This window comes from Podarcis raffonei, chromosome 17 (genome assembly GCF_027172205.1).
Source record: "Podarcis raffonei isolate rPodRaf1 chromosome 17, rPodRaf1.pri, whole genome shotgun sequence".
Lineage (NCBI taxonomy): Eukaryota > Metazoa > Chordata > Lepidosauria > Squamata > Lacertidae > Podarcis > Podarcis raffonei.
The window spans coordinates 4242172-4269511 of record NC_070618.1 but is presented as its reverse complement, the minus strand read 5'-3'; the positions used below and the strand labels follow the sequence as shown (position 1 = coordinate 4269511).

The window sequence follows — 27340 nt, the reverse complement described above, 5'->3', positions numbered from 1 at the left end:
CTCTCTCTCTCTCTCTCTCTCTCACACACACACACACACACACACACACAAGCACCCCATTATTACAATACACAGGTCACAATTCCCTGATCAACATGTACAATAGTGTATTGCTGCCTGGAGCACCTTCCCAATGTGCTACAAGGTCATTTTGACAGTCACAGCAGCTTCTTGGACCAGTCATTGTACTATGGTGCCATCCAATGGCCAGATCAAGAAATGAAATACTGTGAACAAGACACTGTTCTTATTCTGGGTGCAATGTATGAGAATCATTCCTAAGCAAGAAGTTTCACCTATGAGCCTTTAAGCCTCTCTTTCTGTGCACATGTATGAATATGAATATGGAATGGGTTGCACAGGAGCATGATTTTAAATTGACTGTGCATGCTATCTAATGTAGATTTTGCAATTGCATAACTTCACCTTTTGAAGGTGGCTGTAACTCCCACCCCAATGAACAGTTGCAACTGACCCAGGTGAGAGCCTGCATGGGCTAAGAGAGTGTTGGGTGGAAGGTGCTTAATTTTTTCCTGAAGCCACAAGCATGGATTTGAAGAAGTCCTAAGGAACTGGGAATCCGGCTTCCAAAAAATGCATGCATGTTCTGTGGTTGCTTATCCAAAGTGGATCAAACTTCTAGGCCAGAAATGACTCGAAACATTTTGGTGCTTTGGGCAGCAAATCCAAATTAGTGCCCCCACTAGAAGCTGGCAAGACTATAACAATAAACTAAAGAACTGTCAGTTTGCATTTTTATGCTCCCAAAATACGTCAGCCTGAGGTGAGCCACTTCACCTCTGTCTAATGGCAAGGCTAGGTGCTCAGCCAATAGGAAAAATACAAGGTTGTCTCCAATGCTTGTCCTACTCAGAGTAGACCCATTGAGATTAATAGACATAATTAACTTAGGCTGCTCACTATTTAAGTAAGCCTATTCTGAGTAAATCCTAGTTGGAGACAACTCATTATGTCCAACAAATATTTCCTCTTGTTGACAGTCTGTACCAGTCGGTTTATGGAATATAAATACCTTATTTGATTTCAGGTTTCCTACACGTTCCTTCTGAGAGCAGGAATAATAAGATATTCACCTGGTTAGCTAAGGATTAGAACGGAGCAGTGCGTGTTTAATTAGGTTTTGGAGAGCTTATTTGACTCTTAAGGACCACTACCACGAGAGAAAAAATATCACATACATACACAACTTTGAAAATTTGGAAGAGAATAAGGGCAGTGTGTTGCAGAAAGCTGTTCCTTCTAAATATGAAAATATAATAACTGATCTTACATCTGCAAAGAGGGGGCTGGGAATTATTTGCGGCTTTGGGACAGGTCATCTAATCTGTTTGCTTGAGAAGATCTGCCCTTCCACAGACTCAGCTTGTCGGTGGATAATTACCCCTCACAGATCATTGTCTCCATGTTGTACACTGAGACAATTGTTGTGAAAGGGTAACACCCAGAATCAAAGGAACGATAACATGAGCATTAACGCAGGTGAAGTTGAAAGATTCCTGGACACCCATCCAGATTTTGCTAGGCAGTATTTTGAGAAGAAAATGGGGAATGGGACCCCGGTTGCCACGACAAATAGCCACCAACGCTTGGAAGAGTTCACTGGGCTGGGCCAGGAGGAGGAGAGCGAAGCGTTTTTTGAGCTGATCCAAGATATGCAGGAAAGTATCAACATGGAGAAGGTCGTCTTCAAGACCCTACGGAGAATCAGTGCCCTGATCCATGCCGACCGGTGCAGCCTTTTCATGTTCAGGCAGCGAAATGGCACCCCTGAGCTTGCAACCCGGCTCTTCAACATTCATAAGGAGAGCGCACTAGAAGAATGCTTGGTAGCCCCAGACTGTGAAATTGTCTTCCCTTTAGATATTGGTGTTGTGGGGCACGTTGCACAGACCAAGAAGACCGTGAACATCCCAGATGTTGGTAAGGTAAGGCTACCAGTTTGTTTGCCAGTTTGTTTCTGGGACCAATTCAAGGTGCTCTCATTAGTACTACTTAAAGCCCTAAACGCCTTAGGCTAGGGTTACCAGACATCCCCATTTCCCGGGGACAGTCCCCGGATTTGCAAATAAGTCCCCAGACAAATTCCATCCCCGGATTTCATCTAATGTCCCCAGGAAATGCAGTCTCAGCAGCCTGGAGCAGTTGGTTCTGGCTGGCTTCAGGAGCTGCTGGGAAGTCCCCATACGATGCAGGGGCTCTAAGATGCAGCTTCCGGGCTGCCTCCACCTTCCCTGACCCCAGCAACTAAGCTGTGAAGGGAGGCTTCGTGCTGCCTATTGGATCAGCCCCCCAACTCCTACTTGTGTGCAAGCAGGAGTGGGGCAGGGATCTCTCCCTTCCCAGCTGAGGGATGCCCGCCCCCTCCTGCTTGCATGCAAGTAGGAATGGGATTGAGGCTGCTACGATGGCCTCGCCGCCGCTGCTCTCGGCCCTCCTTCTCCGCCTTCCATGCCTGACCCACTGCGCACCGCTTCCCCACCACCAATGAAGAACCAACAATTCAGGCTCATGGAGAAAGGAGATAGAAGCCTCGGAGGAAGGGGAAATGTGGCGGTTGAGGTCAAGGCGGCGGCCACCCCTCTGCCACTGCCATCGCTGAAGCATCAATGTCCCGAATGTGTAGTATTGATTGATTGATTGATTGTGTCCCCGGATTCATTGAAAAAAATCTGGTAACCTTACCTTAGGCCCCAAATATCTGGAAGTCCACCTCCTTCCCTACAGATAGGTTCTTAATTCTAAGACATTCTAAGTCCACCTCCTTCCCTACAGACCTTCTTGGGTGTTAAGTTCAGCAGAGGGGGCCCTCTTGGTACTTCTACCATCCTCCGAAGCTCAGGGGTAGAAGTGCCTGGACGAGGGCATTCTCTGTGGCATCTCCTAGGCTACGGAATCCCTTCCCCACGGAGGTGTGACTGGCACCTTCATGGTATAATTTCTGATATACCGTATGCTGAGAATGGACCACTGTCCCCTGGCCATTGATACCTGATATATGTGTTTTCAGGATCCACCCTCTTCTTGTTAACTGTGATTTGTCTTAACTGTTTTAACATTTAATTTTAAGTTGTTGTGACCTGTCGTGAGTCCTGCTAGTAAAAGGCAGGTAATAAACTGAATCATTATCATCATCGTTATGTATCATTTGTTGCTCCGTTGGTGGTTGGCCAATGGATAAGACTGTACCATTATTTATATTCGAAAAGAGTTATTAATCTGAAATCTCGACAGGCCATCAGTGCTATCTAGGATTACTTCACTGTTAAGCAATTTTTTATTTTTATTTAAAAAAACTCGGTCATTTGCTCATCGCAGATCTATAGGTAGAATAACCAAATAGTCTATCCCACAAATAACCAAAAGCCTATATAACCATGGTATCTTTGTGTTCCCCTTTTCTCCAGTCAGTGGAATGTTCTGGGCCAACATTACTGTATAAGCTTCCTTTGGAGAAGAGAGCAGTCTAGGATTACAGGGTCCACAAGACATTATTTACAAGTGCAGAGTTAGAAGAGGAGTTACAGGGGCACAGACACAAGTACACACTAAGGCAGCACTAGCATGCTGCAGTAGCATAACAACGCACCCTTCAATATGCCTCAGATGAAAATAGGAACATTTTCATCCGAGGACTGTGGAGGTATGTCTGCCCTCTGTGTTTTTAAGCTGTTCTTATATTTATCTGTAAGGGACGCGGGTGGCGCTGTGGGTAAAAGCCTCAGCGCCTAGGGCTTGCCGATCGAAAGGTCAGCGGTTCGAATCCCCGCGGTGGGGTGTGCTCCCGTTGTTCGGTCCCAGCGCCTGCCAACCTAGCAGTTCGAAAGCACCCCCAGGTGCAAGTAGATAAATAGGGACCGCTTACTAGCGGGAAGGTAAACGGCGTTTCCGTGTGCGGCTCTGGCTTGCCAGAGCAGCGATGTCACGCTGGCCACGTGACCCGGAAGTGTCTCCGGACAGCGCTGGCCCCCGGCCTCTTGAGTGAGATGGGCGCACAACCCTAGAGTCTGTCAAGACTGGCCCGTACGGGCAGGGGTACCTTTACCTTTTTTATATTTATCTGTAAGCTACCTTGAGACCCTGTCTGGGGGGAAAGGTGAGGTACAAATAAATATATAGCAATAATAACAATAATAAATACATAGAATGAAATAAGACTATCCCCTCTGTCTAATACACCCCCTAACACACACCCCACAGCCCTTCGCCTCCCTCCGCTCTGGCACCTGGGGCTGACTGCCACCCTCGACTCCCGCCAACCCTCTTCCTTTGAAGCAATTGCACTTCCAGCCCTCCTTTCACCCCACAAGGAGCCCTCATGCTTCCTTCCTAGTGCCCCTGCCAATGGTTCCCCCAGCCAGCGGCCCCTGACCACTGGCTGGGAAAAATCGGGGCACCCTGGGATCAAGGCAGAAGCTGTAACAGTTTTACTCATTCCAGGGCCATTCCAGCAAAATCAGGACTGTTGGAGGATATGTTACAACCACCATAGAATTGCAAACACTGCCTCTTTCCAGAAACGTCTAAGCCAGCCTGCCTTCCAGCTTCAGGGAGACGGGTGGCGCTGTGGTCTAAACCACTGAGCCTCTTGGGTTTGCCGATCGGAAGGTTGGCGGTTCGAATCTCCGTGACGGAGTGAGCTTCCGTTGCTCTGTCCCAGCTCCTGCCAACCTAGCAGTTCAAAAGCACACCAGTGCAAGTAGATAAATAGGTACCGCTGTGGCGGGAAGGTAAACAGCGTTTCCATGCGCTCTGCTTTCCATCATGGTGTCCCCTTGTGCCAGAAGCGGTTTAGTCATGCTGGCCACATGACCTGGATAAATGCTAGCACCCTCGGCCTGAAGGAAGATGAGCACCACAACCTCATAGTCGCCTTTGACTGGACTTAACCATACAGGGGTCTTTTAACTTTTTTTTTTTAAAAAAAAACTTTTTACTGTCCAACTCTTTCACCTGCAGTTTGCATTCAGACAAAATTTCTTTGAGCCCCCACCTCACCCAGCAGGTAGGTGTGACCTGAATTCTTGATCCCGTCAATAATCAATCAGCTGTCTGCCTGAGAAAAGAAGCTTCAAAATAGGACAGTATGGTTGCACCAGGTCAAAGATCTGTTGTGATTTCAGTATAATTTACTTATTGTATATGTTCTGTGATGAATGGAATGTAGAAAGACTAGCCTATCTCAGACATCTCTACAGCTAGATGGGTTAGTTCAAACTTATAGCCTGCTTAATTTTGTAGTTAATTTTGTAATTATGCCACATCTGCCCTGGAGGGTCCCTCAACCTTCTGGAGTGGATTTAGGAGGTTGGGGCTGCAAGACGGAGGGGGAATCACTCAAAATTGCTTACCTACTGTTCTGTTGATGAGAGCCTTACTATCAGCTAAGCGACACTGTCGGATATAACTGAAGGTTTTTGAAATAAGTGAAAATCCAGTATTACTGGAGCTCATTTCTAAGACTTTGTAAGCTTTCAGAAAACCGTTGTGATGGGCAAGTTAGACTTGTTCAATTTGCTGTGTGTTTTTCTGCTACTTTTAAGGTATTTGTGCATCATGTCATTTCTATCTTATTCATTTTGAAAAACCTGAAATATAACTGTTTGTAAAAAAAAAAAATTGTAATTTTTAATTAAAATCAACAGTGTGGCCATTTTAGTACTTTTGTTGATGAACTCACCGACTACACCACAAGGAACATCCTTGCAACCCCAATCATGAATGGCAAAGATGTGGTTGCTGTGATCATGGCAGTGAATAAAGTCGGAGGTCCATTCTTCAGCAGTGCAGATGAAAGTGTAAGTATGTATACAACTTGTTAGGGAGAATCTCCTTGCCCATTAACACTGCCTAAAAGCATTATAGCATTGCCACACCTTGTTGAACTGACTGAAGCTTTCTTAATGTTCCCAGATTTTCCTGAAGTACCTCAATTTTGCCTCTTTGAACCTGAAAATTTATCATCTGAGCTACCTTCACAACTGTGAAACTCGAAGAGGTCAGGTATGGAAAACAATATTTCTGAACGCAAGGTGTCTTTCCCCCGCTCGGCCTAAACCTTCTTTAGATAAATAGCAACTGTTGTTTCTCCCCCTAATTTACCTGGTTTTCTTCTCCTACTCCTGCTTGTCTGAGGATGAGGGCCAATATTTTTTTAAGTCGAAAGCTGACATATTTATTTCCTGCACACATACCCAGTTTGAAATTTCAAACAGTGCTCCTGGAATCTGCTCTGTTGTCGAATCAACTAACATGTCAATTTGCTGTTCTGCAGGTTTTGCTGTGGTCAGCCAATAAGGTATTTGAGGAACTGACTGACATTGAAAGGCAATTCCACAAATCATTTTACACAGTGAGAGCATATTTGAATTGCGACAGGTATTCTGTAGGCCTTCTGGATATGAGCAAAGAAAAGGTAAGCTAAGTTTCTAAGATTTTTTAGTAAGAGTGGTAGAGAGCATGCTTTGCATGGAAAAGGAACCTAGTCCAGTCCTTCGCATCTCCAAAATTGTATTCAATGTATATACCGCCTCCTCCTCCTCCTTCTTTTGTAATAATGTCACACCTGGACATATTTAAATCATGGGAGGCATTCACTTTTTGTTTTGTTTTTTGTCTTCATATGGCCAAAACTGACCTTCTGTAACAATATTTATCTCACTTTCCAGGAATTCTTTGATTTATGGCCAGTTCTAATGGGTGAAATTCCCCCTTACTCAGGACCTCGGACTCCAGATGGCAGAGTAGGTCTTTAAACTGACAATAAATATCTCGTTTCACCACTTGGTCACTCGCTATGAATTCCCATTTCTGTTCTATTTGTAGGAGATCATCTTTTATAAAGTCATTGATTATATCTTACATGGAAAGGAGGAAATCAAAGTCATCCCGTAAGTAAAAAAGAAATGACCTCAAGGGCAGTGCAAAACTATTAAAAGTACAGGAGCCTTGTTCTCTTTTACATCTGGCCACCCCACAACTGTCCCAGGAAAAGCGGGACACACCATTTTTTCCACACAAGAGAACAGCAGCCATTTTGGGTTCTGCAATCTCTCTGTGAAAAGAACACGGGGGGGGGGGCGCTGCGATCTCATGTGGGTCGTGTGACTCACCCATGAACGTGGCCCAGAAAACATACAACCCGGTTTTGGGACTGGATATGTTGGAGGGTATGAAATGTTAGAAGGGAAAGCACCAGGAGGCTGGGATTGCAATAAAGTTCTTTAAGAATTTCAGCACGAGTAATTTAAGTGTGTTCTGTTTGTAGCCAGTCCTCATTTGATTAATGTTTTTGTGCATTTTCCTTTCCATTTAGAAATCCTAAGCCAGATCACTGGGCATTGGTTAGCGGCCTTCCAACATACGTTGCAGAAACTGGTTTCGTAAGTATTTACATTAGCATATTTCCATGATTCATCAAGACAACGTTGGCCAAGAGCTAAAGAACCATGGGATGACTTCCATGTGACCAAGAAAGCTTTGGGACTGGTTCTTCTCAAACAGCCCCCACCCTGTGCCGCATAGCAAGTAGCCATCTTGAAATGAAGGATAGTTTCAAAAGTAGTTTGTGCTTTGACCTGGAGGTTGTGCAAGACCTTGGGTGGTCTTGGTAGGAGGGCTTTGGATCAGATGGCTTAAATAATTCTACTTTAGATTTAATTATCAGCATGTAAAAAATACAGATGGAAACGAAACATTTCTGCATTTTTTTTAGATTTGCAACATTATGGATGCAGCTTCGGATGAGATGTTTACATTTCAGGTACTGTAAGTGTGTGATGGTTTTCGTTGCTGCCTCCTGTATAATGTTACGAGCCTCCATCCATAGTTCTTCAGGCACTCTGTCCACCAAATCTAAATCCTTAAACCTGTTCCTCACTTCCACTGTGTATTCATAAGGGATTTGATTTAGATTGTATCTTACCGGCCCAGTGGTTTTTCCTACTTTCTTCAGTTTTAGCTTGAATTTTGCTATGAGAAGCTGATGATCTGAGCCACAGTCAGCTCCAGCTCTTGTTTTTGCTGACTGTATAGAGCTTCTCCATCTTTGGCTGCAGAGAATATAATCAATCTGATTTCGATGCAGCCCATCTGGTGATGTCCATGTGTAGAGTCGTCTCTTGTGTTGTTGGAAAAGAGTGTTTGTGATGACCAGCTTGTTCTCTTGGCAGAACTCTATTAGCCTTTGCCCTGCTTCGTTTTGGTGCTCTGGTCCATGGGGTCACGAAGAGTCGGACACGACTAAACGACTAAACAACAACAACGAAGTGTGTGATTGCAGCTGTTCATGAGGGGTTCCCCATTGGTGTATCTTGGGAAGAAGGAATGAATGCTAAATCCATTTAAGTTTGTAATGCAGAGCTATGCCCCTAGCTTAAATATGGTACTGTCCATACGACATCCTCCTTTACCTTGGGTGAATAATAATATCACTATTATATTGAGACAATGTGCCATTTATAGTGACACATACTTCGTATGTTGCTTTAAGGAAAGTCCTGTTGATGAGTCAGGGTGGATCATCAAAAATGTTCTCTCCATGCCAATAGTCAACAAAAAGGAAGAGATTGTTGGTGTAGCCACCTTTTACAACAGAAAAGATGGGAAGCCCTTTGATGAACAGGATGAAACACTAATGGAGGTGGGTTTCTTTATTGGAGCTGGAACTGAAAACAGATGTTCTTTTGCCCCATCTTTTTGTGCCTGCCAAACAGACGTGTCATGCTTATGATAATATTTTATTCTCTTGTTAATTATGCTGTTTTAAATGTGCATTTTATATTTGACTTCACTCAGCAATTTTTTGTGGGTTTTTTTAAAAAAAGTTTTTTGTTAACTTTGTTTGGGTTAAATATGTCTTCTGCAGTTGACCTCCTTTGTAATGTTTTCTTTTGAAATCTTTAAGACAATATTTTAGTTTTCCGTTAATTATGTTGCTTTGACAGATTGGTTTGTTGATATTTTATTGGCGTTTTAATATGCTGCAAACCGCTTTGAGATTTTTCTTAAAAATATAAACTGGTGTAGAAATAAAATAAATAATAAAAGGCAGTTGATTGCAAAATACTAACACAATTCTGCAATAAACCAACAGAGTTACCGTAATCTTGTACTAGCCTTAGGTTCCTACTCCATGCCGTATGCAAATAAATAGTTACCTGATGTATGGAGCTAGCCTCTATTTCTTAAATGGTTGGTCTCCCACTTCTTCTTTTTATGCTACTTCCATCAGTACTCAGCTCTGCTACAAACCCATTTTACCTACAAGTTGTATGTCTCTCACACACCTTTAGGCCACTCTTGAACTGGCTTTCTGTACCCTACCGTGCTCATTTAAACCTCCTCCTTGACTTGAGATAGTTACTGATTCTCCCCAGCTATTGTATCATCTTTTGCTTTCTCTGGCTCCTCTCCCCTTTGATTGTCTACAATTAAGCTTTCTTCCAAATCCATGGTTTTATGTGCATTCCCCTTAGCTTCTTCTGCATATCGTCTTCAAAAAGTCGTCAAAATAGCCTTCACCAACCAGTATGTGTTTGGACTGAGTTGCCGAACAACATCTGGAGAGCACTGGGTTGGCAAAAGCTGCTCTAAAGCCTTATCTCTTTCTTCTTAGATTGTATCATTCAGAGGCGGATTTAGGGCTGCACAACCGGGTGCGGGAGCCAAGGGGGCATCTTCCTCCCTTCTTCCCAAAGGCTAGCAAATGCTGGGCTTTGGAAAGAAGGCCTGAAGGCTCTGACAGGGTCTTTGGGTCCTCCTGTCTCCTTCCCACCGCCTAGGTAGCACTTGCCTAGCTTTGGGAAGCAAGCAAGAGGGCTCTAGGACCCTGCGCCTCCCTCCCAGAGCCCAGTGCCTCCCTCACCAGGCTGTGAGAAAGCAGTTTTGGGTTGTGGGGGGGGGCCATCAAATTTTGGCCTCGCACAGGGCACCACATTACCAAGGTCCACCTCTGTATCATTCCCTCCAGTAATGGGTTTGTAGTTGTTCTTCTTAATTTGCTGCTGGGTTTGGTTTTTTTACAGAATTTTTGTTTTTAAAATTATGATATTCCTAGTCTGTTTTTAACCTGTGGTGTTAGCCACCTTGGCCATTTCCTTGACTGTAGAAAGGCAGAATAAAAATCCTAGTAATAGTTAATAAACATATACATATCACCACCGTATTAGTACTGTTCTTTAAGAGGCATCACTGAGATCTGGGAGAGGTAGAAGGGCCAACTCCTGTGCAGGTGTAACAGTAACTTTTGTTTTATTTCCCAAGTCCTTGACACAGTTCCTTGGCTGGTCTGTGCTCAATACTGATACCTACGATAAGATGAACAAGCTGGAGAATCGAAAGGATATTGCACAGGACATGGTGCTCTACCATGTGCAATGCGACAAGAATGAAATACAAGCAATACTGGTATGGTTTTTAAAGCCCTTGGTTTTTCCCCCTCACTCCAAAACCACTTGTTAATATTTTAAACATTCAAATCCAGGCTTCTCCCCATTTTGACTGTTGCCAGTCAGTTGAAATTAGTGTTCTAGGACCACCCCCCCAATTTTTTACTTTTTTGGGAAACCGGTGTTGCTTTCATCATGCAAACTGGCAACACTGAAATAGAAACTCACACATCCATGAGCCCTGATCTTGCAACCACATGACAAATATCCAAGTAACACACAAATATATATAATAAAAAATTTTGGTTTTGTTTTTTTCACCGGAAAGCAGCATCAGAAGCCTGCAGTTTTGAGCAGAGTAGGGGGAAGTGGAAATGGCTGCCCCTTTCATGTTGGCCGCTCTCCTAATTAAATCATCCCCACAAACTGCTTTGCCCCCCCCAGCCACCTGGGTTCTAGATGCATATGTACCTTTCCCTAGAACCCTGACATGGGGAAAGCATCTTGGGTGGCTAATTTTGAGTGAGAAAATGGTTGGTGGAGAAAGGGATAAACAACAAGCCCTCCTTCCCTGCTATTCCTCCATTCAAAGTGTACAGGCTTATGAGGCTGCTTTTCAATTATGTGTAATTTACACATGAAAAGAATATTTGCTTCAATGCTGCAGATGGAAGGATTGAATATACTTCCCAAGTAGGGATGAGGAAGACATGTAGAGGGAGAGAGGGCACCTTTGTAATAATTTGGATGTTTAACTTGCTTTTAAAGTGTTATGTAAATTTGCATGACAAAGAGTTATCAAGTCTCACTCTTTAAAGTACAGTAAGCACCTTTAAATATATATATATGTGCACAGAGAAAGTTGGTCTCTGTGACTGTGTACACATTTCCATTTACTCCAGCTCCACTGCCCTCCCACTGCTGTGGACACATTAAGTTTGAAGCTGTGGACACATGATGTTAGCCACAATCCATATTTATCCTGTTGTTTCTTGAGAATGGCTCCTGTCTTATGCGTTTTCCCTCATACCATCTGATTTGAAAATGTAAGCCACATTCACTTCACAGTTCAGCTGAGGTGTGTACATTTGAGACAGCTGCTGCACATGCTCAGTGGGCTGCTTCCTGAGTAGGAGTTCAGGGAGTCTTACAGGCACAGGGAAAACTAATGTGTACATTAGCCTTTGCATGAGTGGTATTTCAGACACTTGTCATTAGGTGCCAGAATGACATTTCCTCAGCAGCCTCACACACTCTGTCACCAGTAGCATCCTTGTAGCATTAGATCTGCCTTAGGCACCAAAACATCTTGGCCCATCTCTGAGTGTTGTCAGCCATAATTCAACTTGTATATGTCTCCACAGCCGACACGACAGAAACTTGGGAAAGAGGTTGTTGAGTGTGATGAGGAAGAGCTGGCTGCAGTTCTAGTGAGTGTCCACGTGGTTTGTTCTGGGTTAATACCCTTCTTTTGAAATTTCACAGTTAAACTTTCTCCCTTGCCAAAGTCATACAACAGAGATTATAATATAATCAGGGGAAACATCTCCCCCGGCACAGCTGGGTGTGCAGGGTGTATCAGCAGAGTCCAATATCAAAGAATATGATCGATACTATTGGGATGGACAATAAATGGCAAAAGTGGTGTTGTCTCCCAGCTCAGCTCCTGGCAGCTGGTCAATTTTTATGGTGCAGCTTTTACATGTAAAAAAGCAAAATTGATTTTTAGTGTGGGGTTCCCCCAACCGGCTCCGCCAGCGGAAGGACTTTCGCTTGCTTTAGGATGTGTTGTTCTGTCTTGCAAGCTTGAATGCTTGTGCAAATGGAACTATTGGAAGAACGCAAAACTGAATTCCACCTGTAAAAAAAGAATAGAAGGGAGGGAAAGTTGTTCCTTACTTTAATGTTACTTCTTGGTTAAGTGTTGGTTTTATCAATCTCTTTCACTCACTTGGAGGTTGTGTTGTGTAGAAAATTGCACATTTTGGGCTCCTAAGAATACAGAGTAACTAAACTTCCAGTAGCTACTTCAATTGCTGGCATCTCTGAATAAACCAAAAGTGGTATTGACACAAAATCTTAAAACAGGAAAGCAGAATGAGTGATGTGTCTTAGATCCCAAGACCAGTTTGACTCTCAGGCTATTAGTATTGTATATATTTATTAATGAAATTTGTGCAACCAACGTTATTTGGGCAACCCCATAACAAAGTTCTCTAGGCAGCCTACATGAAATATCCATTGGCCGAAAGAGACGATAATCTTTGGCAATTGATTTAGCTCCTTTGTAGAAGCAAAATTTGCCCTCCATCACAGCAGTAAGCAGCGCCAACACAAATATTATTGTGTCAATCACATATGGGCGCATAAAAATAATTAGCCCAGCAGTCGCAGTTTGGGAGATTTTTGAGAAATGCTTGGTACTTGGTCAGTGGGAGTTGCACCACTTCAACCAATGCTGCAACTCTCCCCCTGCTCCAGAAAGAACAGCTTCCAGATCCTGCACAATTTGAGATCTACGCTTTCCACTTTTCTGATTTGGAATGGACTGAACTCGACCTTGTGAAATGTGGCATTCAGATGTATTATGAACTTGGAGTGGTGAAAAAATTCCAAATTCCACAGGAGGTAAGTGACAACTTTAATCTGTGGGCTAATTCTCTCAGTTGTCCACATGAGGATATTGTATGCTGCATATATTTTCCTTTGACCTGTTGTTTGTCTGTAACGTATTTTGGTCCCTTGACTATTAAATCCTGATTGATTGACTGGCATCTGCCCACTTCTCCTAAGCTCCAGAAAATCCATCAGACAGCAGCAGCAGCAAACTGCATGAGGAACCCACAGTCTGGTAGAGACTTGCAGCCATTTGGGGGCTGCGATTCTTTCCTCTGAGACCTGATGTGCCCCAAAATTTTCACAATTAGAACATCTGAGGTCTAGGGAAAACTTGTATATACTTTCCCCTCTCCTTAGTAACGTTCATTTAATTTATTGCAATGAAAACTTTGCTTAGCAGGCAGATTCCAAAAATACTGCAGAAAGTGGGGCCGTCAGATGTTTGGAGCTGTGGGGGCTCTTAACTTTGGAGAGAGTCTGAAACATGTGTTTAAATATCACATGGAGTTTAGTCTGGACTATGGAAATGGGGCTGATCTGCTGAAAAGGGTCAAAAACATTACCAAGCTGGAGTTCCCACGAGTGAAAGGAAAATATGAAGAAGAGCCGCGGAAGGGGCATGGAAGAGACTTGAGGGCCTCGGACATAAGGACACCAGGTTAATGCGCTAGATTAATGGGATAAAAAGGACTGACAAAATCCGGGACCAGGAGGAAGGGACGCTGGATGAAGATTGGATCATTTTTTTTTTCTTTTATCATTAGGACTGTTTTAAAATAATTGATGAATGTTAGAAAAATGTTGAAATGAAATTACTTGGTTCTAGTAAAAATGTTTAAAGAATTAGGTTAATGATATGGTTATGAGAAGTTGGTAAAAATAAGATTTAAGTTTTAAGCTTTAAGGTTTGCTATAAGATAAGATGAAAATAGTTTAAGGTAATGTAAGGACAGAATATTATGAACTATGGAAAGGATTTGCTGCGATAATTATTAACCAGGATACAAGAAAGGGGAGGAGGAGGAGGTCAAAGAAAGAAGGTAATGAAAGTGGAAAATTTGAGAATGATGGATTTATTTTTTCTTTTTCTTTTTCTGTTTTGTCTTTTTTTCCTTTTTATAATTTTTAAAAAAATCTTCAATAAATATTATTTTTAAAAAAAATACTCCAGAAAGTGAGCCAGTGGTTTGTTTGTTTGTGAGCCCCCATCCCCATTTTATGACAACTATCTCATCTGTTTCTGGCTGCAGTTTTCAAAACCTGCGCTTACTAAAGTTCTGTTTTCACAGGTCCTGGTGAGGTTCATATATTCCGTCAGCAAGGGTTACAGAAGGATCACCTATCACAACTGGCGCCATGGCTTCAACGTTGCACAAACCATGTTCACGCTTCTCATGGTATCTCGGTCTTTACTGATGTTTTTCCTTCCCAAGATGCTGTTTCAGCTGAGATCAACTGCCCTCTCTTTATATGACTTTTAACCTCCCATCCCCTTGAGTTAGACTGCCTTTGTCCTTAAATGAACAAAGAATAAGTCTTACTGCAGGAAGAGTTATCAGCCTTTTCTGATGGTTTGCATAAGAGACTGTTTGTCTGTTTTTGCAGAATTTTAATCCCACTCTTCAGCCCCAAAAGCTCCCAATGTGGCTTAGAGCCCCAACTGTCAGGTTTACACAGTGCTTCTCCCCCCCTAAAAAAAATGTTTAGGGGTACTCTCATTTTCCTACTCATTTTGAAATACTGCCCCTCAATGAGGCCAAACTTAGATGAACAAAATGTTTTGGGATATACATCCCCCTGCGTCCCCCAGGGAAAAAAGCACTGGGTTTACAAACTAAAGCACACACACACACACACACACACACACACAACACGAAAGGAAAGTGGATTGTGTTTTTTTTGTGAGGGATGGGGAATAAGCAAACTCAGGCGCAAGTTCTTGGTTACAAGGTGTTCCAATGATCAGTTAGGGTAGAAAAGTTCAAGGAGAGTACCGTATTTTTTGCTCCATAACACTCACTTTTTTCCTCCTAGAAAGTAAGGGGAAATTTCTGTGCGTGTTATGGAGCGAATGCCTACGGATGGCGGGGGGATCTGCTACAGTCGTGAGCAGAGGATCCATGGTTCCCTTTCCTTCCCTCCTCCGTGGCTCGCTTTGAAACAGCAACGCGGGAGAAGAGCCACTGAGTGGGGAGAAGAGAAGGACAGAGAGCCTGGTTACAAAGCACGGATCCACATGGATCCTCAGGATTTTTGCACTGGGTCACCCCAAATTCACCATCAGACCACATAGCATGTCCATGGCTACAGCTTGCACCAAAAAAAATCATGCACCCACTGTTGCCTGGGGCCGCAGTGGTGCAAAAACGTGGTTACAAAGCATGGATCCGCATGGATCCTCAGGATTTTTGCATTGGGCTACCCCAAACTCACCATCAGATCACATGTCTGTGGCCACAGCATGAACCACAAAAATCATACATCCACTGTTTTGTTTAGAATATTTTTTTTCTTGTTTTTCTCCTCTAAAAACTATGTGCGTGTTATGGTCGGGTGCGTGTTATAGAGCGAAAAATACGGTAGGTGCAAAAGATGCTGGTCTCTCAGCTGTTATGAGTGGTCCTGCATCTGTGCTTCTCCCTAAACATCTGCAGCAGCTTCTAGCTAATATTTTCGGCCTTTGCTGTCCTATCTATGAAGCGCTTAAGAACTCAGAAGGGACTGTGGAATCAGTTTATACAGCCAGTGGAATCAAACAGTAAAAAAATTCCTGGGCTATACACTACTTCACACCACAGGTGGAGGGATTAAGGATTGTATATTTGGATGCTTTTCACTTTAAATGCATCTTGCATTCCAAGTTCAAATTTTAGTTCTGTATCTGCCTAGTAGAATAGGTTTTTGACTACTAGTAAGTAGCAATGCCAAGTGAATTTTCTACTAGAAGCACTAATCAAAATCTGTGATCCTTACACGGTGTAGACAGGCAATCTGAAACAGTACTACACAGATCTTGAAGCACTTGCAATGGTGACTGCGGCTTTGTGTCATGATATTGACCATCGAGGGACCAACAATCTTTATCAGATGAAGTAGGTTCTATTGTGCTGGTGTTTGATGTGCGTGAGGTTTTTAAAGTATGCAAAGTCTAGCCAGCTTTCAAAGAATTTTAAATATTTGTGTTAATTCTTTACTGTCTGCAGTTTTAGATATGATTTTATTGTTCCCAATTGATATACCTTTCTGTTGATTTTTGTTGTTGTAAATTGTTGTAAACCTCTCTGGAATTAACAATGAAGCATAGTCTGAAAGTGTGTTGAGAAGAATACATCTATCATAGCTCAAGGGCACAGTTTCAGCTGGCCAGATGGGAGGAGGTGAAGTGTAGGTGGGTTCCCACGAGGCAAGACACAGTGATAACAGCAAAGAACCTTTATTGAACTACCAGAACTGGACAACAGGGGCAAAGCAACTGCTTATATACATTTCTGAAGGCCTGGGCCACTCCCACTCCCAACGTGATTGGCTGTCTAAACTTCCAAGCTGCGAATCACAACTCAGAGTTTAAGGGCCAATGGCAGAGGCCCAAATCCTGAAATGTTCTGCGATTGGATACCATGTATCAAATCAGAACACAGGAGCTCAGAATCCTTAGTCCAGACTCCAGCCCAGGCAAACACAGACCACTGAATACATAACAGGAGGTGTGGGGAGATTGTTCAGCTGCTGTTCTGTGGGTTCTCCTCACTGAGCCAATTTGGGAGGAGAAACCCCATTGCTCAAGCAGAAGTCCTTGCACGGGCTTCCATGGACAGTATTCTGGCTCTTTGCACATAACTTTCACCGTCAAGCTCTTATTGAAAAGAGCTTAAACTCACAGTTTAAGAAACGAAAATATCTGGTTGCTATTTTTGTTTTGTTTCTCCAGTCCAAAAATAACATTTTGCATACTAAGCTTTGCTTTTTGTTTCTAACTATCCCCTTTCAATTTTGTCCTTCGGAAATATTTCCTAACAGATCACAACACGCGTTAGCCAAACTTCATGGTTCATCAATTCTAGAGAGACACCACTTGGAATTTGGCAAGTTTCTACTCTCAGAAGAGGTTTGTGGTCCATACTTTTCATACCGCATATTAGGAGAAATGCTGATTAGATTTCGCATAGGTTTTTTAGTTTTTTAAACTACAGACTGATGTGGAAATAAGGAGAGCTGAACTTAACAGTGGGGAAATGAGAAACCTGTATCTGTATCTGAGAGAAACCAAACTGACAGATTTCTCTCTATGTGAGACAAAGTATTAGGGGGAAAGATGTAGATATCCAAAATGATGCATGACAGACGAATTCTAGTCTTCCACTCTGATTTATGCATTTCCCCCTCTTTAGTCTCTGAACATTTACCAGAACCTTAACCGGAGGCAATTTGAACACGTGAATCACTTGATGGATATTGCCATTATAGCTACGGACTTAGCATTGTACTTCAAGTAAGTTATTAATAGATTTGCTACGGAAATTCAAGATGGTGGATGTTTTCCTTCAAAGCATTCATTTATATTCTTATGAAGAAGGAAGCAGAACAAACTGAGGATGGGATATAGGATTGGCCTCCGCCCTGGCATCGTATCTCAAGTGCCCACACAGTCTATTTAGGAGATACACCACAGTTCATTTTCTTTCAGGGACAACTGTTCCCCGGCTGTTGCTGGCAAAACAACACACACACACCACAAAAAGGAAATGGGAGGGGTGGAAGAGTGATTGCTGAGGCAAAGCAGCAGAGCCACACAGTTCTTTGTATGGAAAGTGGTTTATTTGCTTTGGTTCAAGTTAAAGCCAAGGATAGGAAGACAACTCTTAAAAACTTCCTACGTGCATGCAGTTAGCCTGCAGAAAATATCCTGTTGGCTTTCCATTTTAGAGACAATCTGGTCTGGTCTACAACAACAAAGCATATAAAAACAAACAGCAGTAAAACACTGCCACTTACTGCCTTTGAGTAATAATAATAATTTATTATTTATACCCCGCCCATCTGGCTGGGTTTCCCCAGCTACTCTGGGCGACTTCCAACAAAGTATTAAAATACAGTTGTCTGTTAAACATTAAAAGCTTCCCTTAACAGGGCTGCCTTCAGATGTCTTCTAAAAGTCTGGTTGTTGTTCTTCTCTTTGACATCTGGTGGGAGAGCGTCCCACAGGGTGGGTGCCACTACCGAGAAGGCCCTCTGCCTGGTTCCCTGTAACCTCACTTCTCGCAGTGAAGGAACCGCCAGAAGACCCTCGGAGTTGGACCTTGGTGTCTGGGCTGAACTATGGGGGTGGAGACGCTCCTTCAGATATACAGGACTGAGGCCGTTTAGGGCTTTAAAGGTCAGCACCAACACTTTGAATTGTGCTCGGAAACGTACTGGGAACCAATGTAGATTGGCTTTCAAGACCAGTGTTATGTGGTCTCGGCGGCCGAGTAGTGTCCAGATAAGGTCTCTGTCCAATGCTAGGACAGTCCCAGGGACAAAACCTTATCTAATACAGTGAAGGGAGTTTTATCTCATAGGTTCTTTCTCATTCTTCTGATCTTTGTGAGTGTATCTTGGAAGAAAGGTGAGAGATAAGGAGAAAATGTGGTATATGAGCTAACTATGGCTATACCCCACCACCCATAAAAATGAGGTGCCAATATTTGTATACTGATAAAAGTGCCACCAGCACAAAATGGCTCCCCTAGACAGCACAAAAAAACTAAAAAAGTAACTTGAGTGATTAAAAAACACACACCTTGAAGAGCTTTTGCTCTTAGTATTGGGCTATCAAAAGGTGATATGAATTCATATCAAGGCATAGAAAGGGTTTAACCTTCTTTCGTTTCCTATCTGCAACCTTGTTGTTATTTTTTAAGAAAGAGGACAATGTTTCAGAAGATTGTTGATGAATCCAAAACCTACAACAGTGAGAGAGAGTGGGTTGAATATTTGTCCTTGGAGTCAACAAAAAAAGAGATTATCATGTAAGTGATTTTTTTTTATCAAAACGAAACAAAAATGGTTTGCCTGAACAAATGAGTGACAATGAGCAACCCTGATACCTGTTTCATATGTTAAATATTTATATTGAGGCAAGCTGTTCAGTAACATCCTGAGATGTTGCAAATTAACAGGCTGAAAGGAAAATAGCACGCTGTTGCATGAGAAGAACAAAGGAACATTTATTGTCTTTGCTGGCCAGACAGACAGGCTCAGTGGATTAGCATCTAACAGGACTGAGCACCCTCTGAAGAAGGGGGCTTCCTAATATACTTTCCCCTTATCTGTTAAGACTATACATATGCATGGAGTACCTGCCAACCATTTGGGAATAATGCCCTACTAGTGATTCCATATAAGGACTCTGGTTAATTGCATATTACCGTATTTTTCGCCCTATAGGACGCACTTTTCCCCCTCCAAAAATGAAGGGGAAATGTGTTTGCATCCTATGGGGCGAATGCAGGCTTTCGCTGAAGCCGGGAGGGCGAGAGGCATCGGTGCACACCGACCCCTCTCGCTCTCCAGGCTTCAGGAAGCTATCCGCAAGCCTCGCGCGCCCGGGAGGTCCTGCCAGGCGAGCAAGGCTTGGGGCGGCAGCCTGCAGCCCAAAGCCCAGGGCGCGCTGCGGAGCCCGCCCCGTGCTTCGGGCAGATGTCCGCAAGCCTTGCGCACCGGGCTCGCAAGGCTTGCAGACGGCAACCTGTTCTGGGGGCTGGGGTCAGGGGGAAGCTCAGGCTTACCCCGTGCCAGCCCCGCGACTGGCGGGGGGGGGGGAATAATTTTTTTCTTTATTCCCCCCCCCCAAAAAAAACCTAGGTGCGTCCTATGGGGCGAAAAATATGGTAATTAAGCAAGCAAACAAAGGACTCTCTGAGCACATTCATGCAGCATGTGGGCCTCTTCTGTATTTTGCATACACTTTGGTATGTGGTAACAAGATAAGGAGTAAAGCCGTTCCTGGTACCTTAAGGAAAGAATGTCTCCTGATACAATGGGGCAACTCTTTGGTGCAAGATTAGCTGCAGGTCTCTAATTGCCACATTGGGAGGGCAGATGATGCTCTTGAGATCACATACTTGGTGCCTGCTACAGTAATAGATCATGGGGGGGGGGCAGGACCACAGGAAAATGCATTATTATGCTTTGGACCACAATCCCCCCACAGATGCCCTGACAAAGGAGCATCGGTATTCAATCCTTGTGGTAAGGACCTCCGATTTTTTTCAGGAACTAAAGCACAACTTAAACACAATTTTGTTCATTGGGTTTGCCGGCATTATTATTTACATCTGCTTAAAGAGAACAAGGCGCCTGCTGTTTCATCTTCATCCATGATCCATCTGTGCTGATATAATAATAATAATAATAATAATAATAATAATAATAATAATAATAATAATAATAATTTATTTATACCCTGCGCATATGAATGGGCTTCCCCAGCCACTCTGATTCAGCTGTTCCAGGCCTTGAATCTGGAAAAAACAACAGATGAGGATACTCCACAAGGTGTCTAAATCTACTCTTCAAAGCTTTTAACGGTTCCCTCCCACTAGGGCCCATGCTCAGAGCAGAGTGTGCTTCTCAGTAATTGAAACCAATTGGATTAGATGAGCCATTTTAGCAGCAGCTAAGGAACCAGGAGCCCTTTAGGATTGTGGATTAAAAATGGAAGCTTTAAAGACATGGGCAACGTGGCTAGCTGCTATATTAGCCACTACACTGCGTGCGCGCGCGCGCACACACACACACACACACACACACGAATAGCACACATATAGGGTGGGCTTTGAGGCATGAAAGGAAATAACTGTGCCAGTGTTCCACAGTGCATCTTATACATTAGATGCATAGGCATAAAAGCTCACCCCCTGTCTATGCTACTAAGTCTTTTATAGGAACTATAAACCCAGGATTAAGGAGATTTGACTACAAGGTCAAAAGAGGCAATCGTGTTATCTAGGCATATGACAGGCTTGCCGCAGCCAACTGTACCATCCCAACTAAATTTAAGAAATATGATTTCAGGATAAATACCTATCTTGGTAGAATTCTGGGGTATAGGGCTGAATCAAGGATTTTTGCCGCCTGAGGCAAAGTTCAAGATGGCTTCCCCTCTCTATTTCATGCACAGAAACCAACTGGACTGGCAGTTGAGTACAGTGGTACCTCGGGTTAAGTCCTTAATTCGTTCCGGAGGTCCGTACTTAACCTGAAATTGTTCTTAACCTGAAGCACCACTTTAGCTAATGGGGCCTCCTGCTGCCGCCGCACCGCCGGAGCCCGATTTCTGTTCTTATCCTGAAGCAAAGTTCTTAACCTGAAGCACTATTTCTGGCTTAGTGGAGTGTGTAACCTGAAGCGTATGTAACCTGAAGCGTATGTAACCCGAGGTACCACCGTATTATCATTTCAACACTGGTCATGGGATAGTTTCCTTCACAGCAGCTGAGGCAGCAGTCTTGTTTGGGAAATGAGGGTAGGCCGGGCCATTATCATAGGTCCTCTGACAGAGAGGAAAGGCTGGGGAGCTTCAGAGAACTGGCCAGGGCGCTGCTGCCGCTGCCCACTAACATCGGCTCTCTCAGGTAGGGCTGATCCTGTTGGTGTAAAACAACATCAGGACAAAGTAGATTCTGCAGCCAGGAGAAACAGACTTCTACACTCAAGTCTCCACTCTTTCTCCCTGCCAAATCCCACATTTCTCAGACTGATTCCACTCTGCCAGACCTCCTTGATGCCTTCATAGTGTTGCAAGTGGGACTGATTTTAAGATTGCTCGTAAGTTTAACATGTGCAAAATACAGCAGCAAATTGCTGCCCGGGACAGGGGGAATGGAACTTCTATTACCTGTCTTAACTGCACTGTTTCTCTGTTTCTCTTCTGGCCTCCCCCTCTTTTTCTATAGGGCTATGATGATGACTGCCTGTGACTTATCTGCTATCACGAAACCCTGGGAAGTACAGAGTAAGGTCAGGTGCCCGGTGCAGAGTGCCCATTCTTTAATGCATAGACTAAGAGCACATTACTGGGACGTGGGTGGCGAAGTGGGTTAAACCACAGAGCCTAGGACTTGCTGATCAGAAGTTCGGTGGTTTGAATCCCTGCAACGGGGTGAGCTCCCATTGCTAGGTCCCTGCTCCTGCCAACTTAGCAGTTCGACAGCATGTCAAAGTGCAAGTAGATAAATAGGTACCGCTCCGGCGGGAAGGTAAACGCCGTTTCCATGTGCTGCTCTGGTTCGCCAGAAGCGGCTTAGTCATGCTGGCCACATGACCCGGAAGCTGTACACCGGCTCCCTCGGCCAATAAAGCGAGATGAGCGCTGCAACCCCAGAGTCGGCCACGACTGGACCTAATGGTCAGGGGTCCCTTTACCTTTAAGAGCACATTGCAGAATTCTAGGTTTCCTCATCTTATGGTTTATTACCTAACAGCTCCATCATTGTAGAAGGTACTTTACAGAGTTAAAATAAGCAAAAGGCAGGAGACAACTCCAGTAAGCTCATAAAGTGTGGAATTGAGGGCAAATGTGTTATTTTCCTTCTCTTTCACTCATCAACGTGCTTCCACCCATTTGTGAACAGCATCCCAAAAGGTGTATATCGTTCCTTTTAGTGTTCCTATCAATACAATTCAAAGGGGAGGCAGCCTATAAGATTTAACAAGCATATATATTTAATTTGAAAGCGTGTGAAAAAGTGTTCCGGGTCTAGTAGCAGAACCCAGAAGATGTAAGGAATTCTTCCCATGCATCAGTAGAGATTGGATTTTTAAAAATACGATTAACTTCAACAAAAGCTGGAAACAAAAAAGTTTGGGGAAAGAAGTAACCATTGAAACATGTTCCCCACCCTAATTATTCTAAAAGTGAGCACTGATAGCAGTAAGGGAATTTATTATCCAGTATGCAAGCTGTCATGCTGGCCACATGACACGCAAAAACTGTCTGCAGACAAATGTTAGCGCCCTCGGCCAGTAAAGCGAGATGAGCGCTGCAACCCCAGAGTCGTTTGCGACTGGACTTAACTGTCAGGAGTCCTTTATCTTTTTATGCAAGCTGCTAAACTGCAAAGCTCCCAAAGCTTAGGCATTTGTTTTTCCTGGATACAGGTGGCGCTGCTTGTAGCAGCTGAATTCTGGGAACAAGGAGATATGGAAAGAAATGTACTTCAGCAACAACCTATTGTAAGTTCTCTCCCCACACTTTTTATTATTTTCAAAGTGGATGTGAAAAAAGAAAAGAAAAGAAATCAGAGTGACTATATATGGAATAATCCAATAAAGGGGAAGTGGATAAATAATGCTATCAAGGATAAAAAAAAAACCCATATAATTACAAACTAACAATGTAAAACCAAAACCAAATCACTAACATGGAGACCCATCATGGGGAACGGTGTAGCTTTCTGAAATACTGCTTAACATGGCACTTTCAAAACTGGATGAGGGTGACTGGATAAGGCAACTGTCTCTCCTTGTTTCGTATTCCAGCATATTTTAAAGGGGGGAGTATTCTTGTACCCTTTATGATTTATGATTTACTCATAAGATCCATGACTTATAAGATCCATGAGATCTTGCTTAAAATGGCAGAATCCCACAATTTAACAAGCCACTCCTGAATTTTTGAGTGCTGTCTATGTAGAAAGACTGGGCATAAAGAGATTTAGTGGTTCTTAATTGATTGGTGATGTGGTATGTTGTGTTGTATTATTTATGCAAATTGATTTTCTCTGGAGTTAAAGATTTGACTGGGACAAACCTTGTTATGTTGAGCTCGTATTTTGCACAATTTGTATATGGTGTCTGTTTGATAATATGTGGTTTGTTATGCCTAATAAAGGATAGCAAGCCACTCACATAGCTGGGCCATTTCCTTCTCCTCTCCCCCCTTAATAATAATAATAATAATACTTGACATAAAGTAGTGCATCCTTCCTGCAACAACCAAATGAAGCAATAATTTCTCTTTGCCTTTTGGAGAATCATTCAATACATTTATAGAAAATGTTTGGACTCTACACATATTCTGTAACCCCAAATCATTTTGGGAGTGTGTGTGTGTGGATATTTCTTAAAACCTGTTCCAACCTTAGTAGAAAAAATAGTGCAGAGTGCATGGTCTCTATTCATTTTCAGCAGGGAACAGGCAATGGCTAGCCTTGTCAAAACATGAACATCACACCAGAATCATGATTTGAGTCCTTCCACGTGGGATAGCCGTCCTTCCACCCCTCCCCACTTAACCATAAGAAGATGAGGAAAATGAGGGGTGGAGGATCACCAGCCCTGTTTTAGTGGGAGCCAAATCACAAAAATTTAGTCCCCACAGCATGATAATCCTCCCAGTGCAATACCAGAGCAGGAAACAGTAGCCACCAAATTATATATGAAATAGTACAGGAGTACATTAAGAGACAGGGACGCAGGTGGCGCTGTGAGTTAAACCACAGAGCCTAGGACTTGCCGATCAGAAGGTCGGCGGTTCGAATCCCCGCGACGGGGTGAGCTCCCGTTGCTCGGTCCCTGCTTCTGCCAACCTAGCAGTTCGAAAGCACGTCAAAGTACAAGTAGATAAATAGGTACAGCTCTGGCGGGAAGGTAAATGGCTTTTCCGTGCACTGCTCTAGTTCGCCAGAAGCGGCTTAGTCATGCTGGCCACATGACCCGGAAGCTGTACGCCGGCTCCCTCGGCCACTAAAGCGATATGAGCGCCGCAACCCCAGAGTCGGCAATGACTGGACCTAATGGTCAGGGGTCCCTTTACCCTTTACCTTTACATTAAGAGACATCCCATCCCTTCACTGATATTGTACAGAATTCTCCTTTACAGAGGGCAGATCTCTATTTGAAGGTGTCCTTCATTTGAAGCTGCCCAGTCTAAGTCTGGTTTAAAGATAAAGAACCATAAAAAGGACAGCAGCCGCCCTGAAAGTGCCTATCAGCATTTTGTAGCCCCTAGGAATCAGGTGAACAGGCATTCAAGTCACGCAGTGCCTTCTGTGCTGTGGTGAGATGTATTTCTATTTAAATTACAATGGTTATTTCTAAATTTCCACCTAATGCATATAAACCACCATATGCAAATTGGTGCCTTCCCTTTTTTTTGGTGATGCAAATCCTCTTTTTTGGCAGTGAATAACTGAGTGCTGATCTTGCCCCCTTACCAACAGTCTTGCTGATTACAGCCCATTTATTTTGACCCACAAAAATTAAGGGAAGCCACTAAGAATAGTGTGCACTTTTATCTGTAGAACACAGTCCTGGCTTCAGTTTCTTGGCCAGGACATTATTACTAGAGAGCAACAGAGACCAAAACAAGTGATTATAATAATTTTTAAAGTTATTGCTGTTTTTTCCCTAGCCTATGATGGACAGAAGGAAAGCTGCTGAGCTTCCAAAACTTCAAGTTGGTTTCATTGACTTTGTATGCACCTTTGTTTATAAGGTAAGAAGTTAGTACTCAATATCTACTAGGCCCTTAAACTCTAGCTACTGGTAGTCAAGGTAAATAATTTTTAATTAGAGCTAACATTTTCAAATGTTTTAAAATAATGACACAATTTAGGAAACTAGGATTGCTTCTGCACTAGATGTTTCCTCAACAATACTTTGTTTGCTCACATACTATTGTTGCATTCTTGTACTTTCTGTGTTGTCCTCCCCATTTTTTTCAGGCTTGATTTGTGGCAATTTTTTGCAATGCAACCCAGTTATAGGTATTTTTTCTAAAAAGGTAAAGGACCAGTGGATGGTTAAATCCAGTCAAAGGTGACTATGGGGTTGTGGCACTCATCTTGCTTTCAGACCGAGGGAGCCGGTGTTTGTCCACAGACAGCTTTTTCCGGGTCATGTGGCCAGCAGGACTAAACCACTTCTGGTGCAGTGGGACACAGTGACAGAAAGCAGAGCACACAGTAATGCCGTTTACCTTCTCGCCACAGCTGTACCTATTTATCTACTTGAACTGGTGTGCTTTCGAACTGCTGGGTTGGCAGGAGCTGGGACAGAGCAACAGGAGTTCATCCTTTCATGGGGATTCGAACTGCCAACCTTCCAATCGGCAAGCCCAAGAGGCTCAGTGGTTTAGACCACAGTGCCATCCACATCCCAGTTATAGAACTACAGTGGTACCTCGGGTTACATACACTTCAGGTTACATACGCTTCAGGTTACACACTCCGCTAACCCAGAAATAATGCTTCAGGTTAAGAACTTTGCTTCAGGATAACAACAGAAATCGGGCTCTGACAGTGCAGCGGCAGCAGGAGCCCCCATTAGCTAAAGTGGTGCTTCAGGTTAAGAACAGTTTCAGGTTAAGTACAGACTTCCGGAACGAATCAAGTACTTAACCTGAGGTACCACTGCACCATGTTTACTATGGATAGGCAAGATCCTATTGATGCTCTTAAGGGCTACTTAAAGGCTACCCTGAGATTAAGAATCTCATGCTCTACCAACTGAGCTATGAACATATTTAGTAACCGAGCAACGGCTACATAACTTCTTACTTCTCAACTGTCCCTCTCAGCTTGCTCTGGATGAGCTCAGTAAGGAACACACCTATGCTGTTAATTTTCTTGAAAACAATCTACCACTTGGATTAACAAGAAAGTTGGATTGATGTTGTGAATTGTATTTGAAATGTTAAAATATGATCTTTCCCTCAGACATTTCTTAGCTACAGACTTACCACTGAAACTGAGAAACATTTTAGAAAATGGATGTATTACAGATCTTTTTATTATGGGTAATTCATTTTTAATCTGCAAGAAGAAACAAAAGTGCAACAACAAATATTTAAACATCACCTACATTTTTAGTGATTGGTTTAAAGAGACAAGACAGCCAGAAAACTGAAAATGTTTTGGGTTTCTGCTGCTACTGCCTTTTTTTGTTTGCATCAGGAATTTACACGGTTCCATTCAGAAATTCAGCCAATGTATGACAGACTACTGAACAACAGAAAAGAGTGGAAAGCCCTGGCAGATGAGTATGACGAGAAAATGAAAGCTTTAGAGGAAAAACAAAAGAAAGAAGAAGAGAAAATGGCTGCCAGTAGAGGTTAGAAAACAAATTCCATTTAAAATGTATCTGGAAAGGTTAATTTCCTCCATTCCTTTCCAGCTCCTGCTTTATATAAGCCCCATCTAAAATTCTTGTGTGTTTATTACTGGATGCTGGATAAAACTAAGTAACTAGATACATGCCACCCAACTTTTTTCAGGGGGGGAAAACAAGACGCTCTCCCAGGCGAGTCACACAACCCGTGCTGCAATCTCATG

The 27340-nt window shown here is 43.2% G+C and overlaps 1 protein-coding gene across 1 annotated transcript; it reads left to right on the top strand.

Moving 5' to 3' along the window:
* The first annotated feature begins 1484 nt into the window (after window positions 1-1484).
* Window positions 1485-27124, top strand: PDE6B (phosphodiesterase 6B). Its single transcript, XM_053371854.1, has 21 exons — window positions 1485-1946; window positions 5664-5816; window positions 5932-6021; window positions 6293-6433; window positions 6687-6761; window positions 6844-6908; window positions 7334-7400; window positions 7733-7780; window positions 8510-8659; window positions 10282-10425; window positions 11771-11836; window positions 12888-13034; window positions 14315-14422; window positions 16008-16117; window positions 17043-17130; window positions 17414-17514; window positions 18926-19033; window positions 21962-22025; window positions 23166-23240; window positions 25420-25503; window positions 26963-27124. Exons 1-21 carry the CDS (start codon window positions 1485-1487, stop codon window positions 27122-27124), a joined length of 2508 nt encoding a protein of 835 aa, XP_053227829.1.
* Window positions 27125-27340: the final 216 nt, after the last annotated feature.

Coding starts and splice junctions, on each gene's coding strand:
- PDE6B (XM_053371854.1), top strand. CDS start 1,485: ATGAGCATTAACGCAGGTGAAGTTGAAAGATTCCTGGACACCCATCCA. Junction 7,781..8,509: donor ATGAGATGTTTACATTTCAG/GTACTGTAAGTG, acceptor TGTTGCTTTAAG/GAAAGTCCTGTTGATGAGTC. Junction 22,026..23,165: donor CCTGGGAAGTACAGAGTAAG/GTCAGGTGCCCG, acceptor TCCTGGATACAG/GTGGCGCTGCTTGTAGCAGC.